The sequence below is a fragment of the Tupaia chinensis genome, unplaced genomic scaffold (assembly GCF_000334495.1).
Source record: "Tupaia chinensis unplaced genomic scaffold, TupChi_1.0 Scaffold000607_1, whole genome shotgun sequence".
NCBI classification, from domain to species: Eukaryota; Metazoa; Chordata; class Mammalia; order Scandentia; family Tupaiidae; genus Tupaia; species Tupaia belangeri.
Window position 1 is genome coordinate 180,892 of NW_006160126.1, and position 7,103 is coordinate 187,994.

Genomic DNA, 7,103 nt, shown 5'->3' on the forward strand with positions numbered 1-7,103 from the left:
GGAGGAGAAGGGATTGCGGCGTGGCCATCCCCCCTGGGGGGTGATTTCTCGCTTTCTATCTCTCTGTCTCTCTCTGTCTGGTGAGCGCATGCACCCTAGGGCAATAAATAAATAAATAAATAAATAAATAAATAAATAAATAGCTTATGGGGACAATGCCCCCAAAGAAATCAGCAGTTTCCAAGTAATTCATTTTAAGAAGGGATGAGACTATATTAAACATGATGCCTGTAGCAGCTGATCATATCAATTCGCCAGAAAAAAAAAATTTAGTCTTGTTTGTGTCCTAACTGAAGAGGACTGACAATAAACAACAGCCAACACCATGGACGTTTCAAATGGTTGAGCTTACACCATTTTTCTTACACAAATTCACGTGGAGCAAACCTTCTGCTCACTGGATGCCAAAATTGTTGGAGCCAGATCAGCGGCAGACAAGATCAGCGCTTTCAATAGAAATTGTAAACAAGTGGGATGAAGATTCCAAAGTATTTGAAGAGCTGTACCAGGAGACGACCCGTAGGTGTAACAGGACAATACTGAAGACAAAACACGAAGTAATAGTGGCCAAGAGAGTTGGAAATGACCCAGCCAAAGCAAAAGCAGATCTGTCAGGAGCTAGGGTCATGGCAACAGGTTTTTGGAATGCTCAAGGCATTTTGCTTGTTGACTTTTCTGAAAGGCTGAAGGAGAACATCTGCTTATGATGAGAGTGGAGAAAGTTGGCAAAAACATTATCAGAAAAATGGCCAAGAAAACCCATCAGAGAGTCCTTCTCCATGACAATGCTCTTCATTCCTCATCAAACAAGGGCAGTTTAGCAAGAGTCTCCATGGGCCAGCATTGGGCACTCACATCACAGTCCTGACTTGGCTTCTTCTGATGTTTGTTTCTTTTAATGGGCACCCACTTCCCCCCCCCAAGTTAATAATGTTAAAAAGACTACTTTGAGGGCCAGCAGGTGGCATAGTGGTTAAGGTGCTGGACTTCCACTTGGCCAACCACGGTTTGCGTCCTGGACCCAGCAGCTTGAAAATCACGCCAGACACACGTGTGTGCCCAAAATCCCAAAGGAGAATGGAAAAGAAGGGACTGTGCTATGAACATCACCCCCTTTGGGAGTGATTCCTCACTTTCCCTCTCTGTCTCTCACTGGTGAGCGTATGTATATGCCTGATGGCAAACAAAAGAAAAAGTCCTAAGGAAAAAAAAATAAAGACTGCATTGATACCGTTAAATTCGCAGGGCCGTTAGTTCTCCAGGGATAGACTAAGTGGCCGGTGTCATCACTTACAAAAGCGTCTTGATCTTGGAGCTTATATTGAGAAATAAAGTTTACATTTTTTATATTTTAATTACATTATTCCATAAGCTTTTTGAAATCCCCTCATATAATTCTTATTCTAATCAAGGAATATAAAAGCCAATAACTTTTTATTTTTTCCTATAGGGCGCGTGCGCTTGCCAGACAGACAGAGAGAGACAGAAAGCGGGAAATCACCCCCCAGGGGGGATGGCCATGCCGCAATCCCTTCTCCATTCTCCTCTCAGGGTCTTGGGCACTCACGCACATGTGCCTGGCGTGAGTTTAAGCCACCAGGTCTAGGACTCGAACCGCAGTTGACTACATTAGAGTCCAGCAACATAGCCATTACACCAACTGCTGGTCCCCCTAAAGGCCAATAACTTTATTCAACTAAAAAAATGTGTGATTTCAGCAGAATTAAATGTATTCTATTATAAATACCAACTAAGTGTTGCTAACAAGCTTGGAATATCATTAAGATTGTCTCTTTTTTTTTAATAGTTAAGTGTCTTACATTTTGATCAAAAAGGTAAATGAAAAGATTAGTTTTCCACTTCTTCAAAACAAGATATTGACCAGTTCAGTTGCTTCAAGATGACTTAAAGACCAAGATTACTTCCTTTTGGCAATGACTAGAAAACACTCTATTCACTACAGGGTCAATTTCCACTTACAGTATTATTATAATGAAAAAAATGTAATTAGCAAAGTACTCATTTAATGACCAACTTGCAGCCCTGGAAAACAGTAAAGGCTTTGACCTGTTTGAAGAACTCTATAGCAATGACATTTAAAGTTTAACTTTGAGGAAGGAAAATCTTTTAAAGAACATACATATCATTTTAAAACACTATGTATTATGAATGATTTAAAACCAAATATTTATCCTTACCTTGTTCATTTTGCCTGGAAGAATGTGTATGGAAGAAGAGTGACCATTAATAGTTACACGACACTGGTTCTATCTGAAACAAACCCCCTTTAACATGAGTCATTTCAGCATAGACGTACACATCTGGGATTTTTATCACCTGCTGCACTATCCCTTCCAGGTGGGAGGCTTTTATTCTCAGGAACAGGCACTTCTGAATCCAAATTCCAGTGCGATAAATTCTAAAACAACATTTGTTTTAGGATACACTAAACATCAAGAAGATTTAAAAAGCTCAAGTAATTTTACATGCGCTTTGGGCTAACATACAAAAGGCACAAAGAAAGCTTCATGGCCCCCCTCCTCTTACAAGGATAATACCCCTGTCTCTGAGGAGCACCCAGTTTTCTGTTATCAAACCATTATCAACTCGCTAACAACTATGCTTCAGGAAACAGGCTTCTACCATCATTTATGGTTTCATCCTCATCTTCTGTTAAAAATAATGGCATGTAGGGACCAGCGGTTAGTGTAATGGCTATGTCGCTGGACTCCCATTGTAGTCGAACGCAGTTCGTGTCCCGGACCCGGTGGCTTAAAATTCACGCCGGGCACGTGTGGGAGTCCAGATTCGTAACCACTACGCCATCTGCTGACCCCACTGCATGAGAATTTATTCACCTAATAGGGAAGACAGTTGAACTTTGTAAGGGAGACTGCAGATTGTCTTTCTTTGGAGGTTTTATAAAAATAAAATGCATAAAATTAATTCTCTGTGATGACCCCATAATGCAGTGGCTAAACACTACACAAAAAAAGTCAGACCCCACATGGCCAACCAGGGCTCAGGTTCTAGCCTTGTCAGCTTAAAAATATGTCTGGCCTATGGGTCCATGCCCAAGATCAAAACATCTGACAGGGCTGTCCCCCTAGCTCAATGGTTGAGAGAGCCAGATCCCATATGGCTAGCTACAGCCTGAATTTCCAGGCCCAGCAGCTTGAAAAACATTTCAAGTACGTGAGCGTGTGTGCCCAAAGTTTTTTGTTTTTTGTTTTGGAGAGGTTTTCGCTATAGGGCGCATGCGCTCACCAGACAGACAGAAAGAGACATAGAGACAGAAAGCGAGAAATCACCCCCAGGGGGGATGGTCACGCCGCAATCCCTTCTCCTCCATTCTCCTCTCGGGATCTTGGGCACACACGCACACGCGCCCAGCGTGAGTTTAAGCCACCAGGTCCGGGACACGAACCACGGTCGACTACGCAGGAGTCCAGCGACATAGCCATTATGCTAACTGCTGGTTCCCCACCAAAGTTTTGACAGGAAGGAGAAATGGAGGAAAAAGGACTGTGGTGTGATCATGCCCCACTGAAGAGCTGGTGTGTGTGTTCTCTCTCTCTCTCTCTCTCTCGCACACATGCCTTTGGCAACTGGGAAAAAAAAAAAAGTAGGAGAAAAAAATACCTCAGACTCCGATTCAGTAGGATGAGACTAAGGCCCAGTTATTTATATTTTATAAGCCTCCTGATGGACTTGCAAGCTCCTTTCAGCTATGTAGCCTGCTCAACTAAGGCAGAAATGTACATGTGAGATAAACATCTTACATCAAATGGTAAAGAGAAGTTAATGAAAACCGCCACTGTCAACTGGTAGAGAAGGCTGTTCCACTATAAACACGACAAAAGCTGGTTTGCAAATTTCTAAAGGACGGGACTTGATTGTCCTTTTCTATATCCCGCCTGCTTCACTGATATTTTCAGAACAGATAAGTGAGAAAATGTAAAAAGTGAGCACAGTGGGGCCAGCAGGTGGCATGGTGGTTCAGACACTGGATTGCTATCCCCCATGGCCAACCATGGGTCCAGTTCCAGACCTTGCAGCTTGCTTTCTCACTACCCCCATCTCCTCTGATGACTACAGCAAGTTAAAATAATAACAGTCATAAATTCAAGAAATAATTCTTTTTAAAAAAAAATATATATAAGGGAGCACTGTCTGGTTGATAACAAGGGTGCATCCTGAACAAAATCCAGTTAGATAGAAATGTCTTGAGAGATGGAGAAAAGCTGGCTAACTTTCCCTTTGTTAAAAGAAAGAAAAATTGGGACCAGCAGTTAGCGTAATGGCTATGTCGCTGGACTCCCATGTAGTCGACCATGGTTCGAGTCCTGGACCCGGTGGCTTAAACTCATGCTGGACGTGTGGGCATGCATGCCCAAGATCCCGAGAGGAGAATGGAGGAGAAGGGATTGTGGCGTGGCCATCCCCCCTGGGGGGTGATTTCTCACTTTCTGTCTCTCTGTCTCTCTCTGTCTTTCTGGAGAGCGCACGTGCCCTATAGAAAAATTTTCTGGTACCCAAACCTGAAGTCAGTAAATGAACTGATCTACAAACGTGGTTATGGCAAGAATCAATAAGAAGTGGACTGCTGTGACAGATAACTCTTTGATTGCGCGATCTCTTGGTAAATTTGGCATCCTCAGCATGGAGGATCTGATTCATGAAATCTATACTGTTGGAAAACGCTTCAAAGAAGCAAATAACTTCCAGTGGCCCTTCAAACGATTGTCTCCACGAGGTGGAATGGAGAAAAAGACCACCCATGTTGTAGAAGGTGGAGATGCTGGCAACAGGGAAAACCAGATCAACAGACTTATTAGAAGGATGAACTAAGGTATCCGCCATGATTATTTTTGTAATCTGGTCAGCAAATAAACAGTGACTATTTAGAGACTGAAAAAAAAAAAATTCCATTCGATATTCCAAAGGAATCAAGGGGAAAATACAGCACACACTGCTCACAGACCCAAAGTGGCAAGGGTAGGTCACCAGGGACACCCCAATAGGAGTCCTGTCTTAGTGATGGGTCTGTTGCCCGCACATCCACGTTGAGACCATCTGCCGTACCTCGTGAGGGACGTTCGACACACGTGGGCCGGTGTCATCCTTCTCCCCAGTTCTTCTCCCCATTTTGTGGTAGCTGCTCCTCTGCTTCCTTAAAATCCTATACATGTGGGGACCAGCAGTTAGCGTAATGGCTATGTCCCTGGACTCCCACGTAGTCGACCATGGTTCGAGTCCTGGACCCGGTGGCTTAAACTTACGCCGGGTGCATGTGCGTGCATGCCCAAGATTCCGAGAGGAGAATGGAGAAGGGATTGCAGCCTGGCCATCCCCCCTGGGGGGTGATTTCTCACTTTCTGTCTCTCTGTCTCTCTCTGTCTGTCTGGCGAGCACATGCGCCCTATAGCAAAAACCTCTCCAAAAAAAAAAAAAAATCCTATACACGTTGTGGGACAGGCACGTTTATGGGCAAGGTTCAACCCTGGTATCAAAGAACGCAGGAGCTGGGGCAACCCATCTCATGGAGGTGAAGAAATCGTTCAGAAAGGAGAAGCGAGGTACGGTGAGGCAGGGTGCGGTACAAATATGAAATCAGTCAGACAGGAGGGGCACAGACCAAGAAAGGCCAGAGACAAACGCAGGAAGATGAGGTCAGAGGGAGGAAAGCAGGTATTTGATAAGGAGAAATGCAAATCGGAAAAAAAAAACAAAAACCAAAAAACAAAAAAAGAAACGGTGAATTATTTGGAACGTCCAAAACAGAGTCACGAAGGCTGCTTGTCCTCGTTCTAAACAAGTGCTCTGTTTGAACACAGGGGTAACCTTGTATGTTGGCAGAGTGAGCACCCCATGCGTGTTTCAGGGACACGCAACAGCTCACAGGACCACACAGTATTTTCCATATCCAACTATTGTGTGTCAGGACCAGCAGGTAGCGTAATGGCTACGTAGCTGGACTCTCATGGAGTCGACCACGGTTCGAGTCCCGGACCCAGTGGCTTAAACTCACGCCAGGCGCACGTGCGCGTGTGCCCAAAATCCCAGGAGGAGAACGGAGGAGAAGGGATTGCAGCGTAGCCATCCTCGTGGGGGGTTGATTTCTCGCTTTCTGTCTCTCTGTCTCTCTTTCTGGCGAATGCACGTGCCCTATAGCAAAAACCTCTCCAAAAAAAAAAGAAAAAACAAAAAACTATTGTGTGTCTAAAACACCCACTCCCATTTAAGGTACAGTCTTCGGGAACTGCAGGATGACAAGGAGGGCAGCCAGCTGGAGTAAGGGAGGTAGGCGGTGGGGGAAGAGCCACAGATTAGAGCCACCACAGTGCCAGCCATATCTGCTAATCCTTACAACCCTTAAACTAGAAGGGAAGGGGTCTCCTGAAGATACAGGAGATGTGGACCAGCTGGGTCTTGTGCCGGTAGGTATTAATACACCAGCTACATGCACGTCAGACACTGGGGTTGAAAGATGTGGGAAGGCGTCTAGCAGTTGGCGTGGTGGTTAAAGGCGCTGGAGTTCCACATGGCTAACAGCGGTTCAAGTCCCAGGCCTGGCAGCTTGCTTTTTCTCCTCCTTTCTTTCTTGCTGTCCCTCTCTGGTCAAATTAAAATAAAGTTAATAAAATAATTCTTTTTTTAAAAAAATACACAGGAAGAAGGAAACTGCCAAAGGTGGCCCTGCCTGGGGCCACCAGGTGTGACCCTGGAGGTCACCACACTTGGAGGGGTTTGGAGATAAGACGAATTCAGGGAAAGGAGCTTTAAGGGCAAGAAGGGAGAAGGTAGGAGGGGCAGGGGAAGCCAAGCCCAGCGAGGGTGGCTTCTTTTCTGACTCCTGGGGCCGCGGCCCACCTGGGTGGGAAGCTCAGGCCCGGGACAGCAGGTGGGAGGCTCTTACCGCACAGCACCGCAGGCCCAGGCGTCCTCCCGGCTGTCCTCTCCCAGGGCGCTGCCTCCTCGAGGCCCGGGCCCGTCCGCGTGCGGGGCCTGCAGGCCGGGCGCCCCGCCGGGCTCTGCCTGCCTGCGGGAGGACAGGGAGGGCAGCGGGCAGCGAGTGGCCGCGGGCGCCCCCCCCCCCGCCG

General features: G+C 46.1%; 1 protein-coding gene across 3 annotated transcripts in view; it reads right to left on the minus strand.

Moving 5' to 3' along the window:
* Nucleotides 1-7,103, minus strand: part of FAM217A (family with sequence similarity 217 member A) — a 27,470-nt gene that overhangs the window by 7,302 nt on the left and 13,065 nt on the right. Inside the window, exons 3-6 of one of the 3 annotated variants that reach the window (XM_006158753.2) lie at nt 6,920-7,042; nt 5,086-5,182; nt 2,338-2,419; nt 2,199-2,212 (exon numbers count right to left, since the gene is read on the minus strand). In XM_006158753.2, coding sequence (XP_006158815.1) covers nt 2,199-2,212; nt 2,338-2,419; nt 5,086-5,182; nt 6,920-7,042 — 316 coding nt within the window. The remainder of the gene's footprint in view (nt 1-2,198; nt 2,213-2,337; nt 2,420-5,085; nt 5,183-6,919; nt 7,043-7,103) is intronic. The other 2 variants (XM_006158756.2, XM_006158755.2) reach the window with 2 other exon arrangements.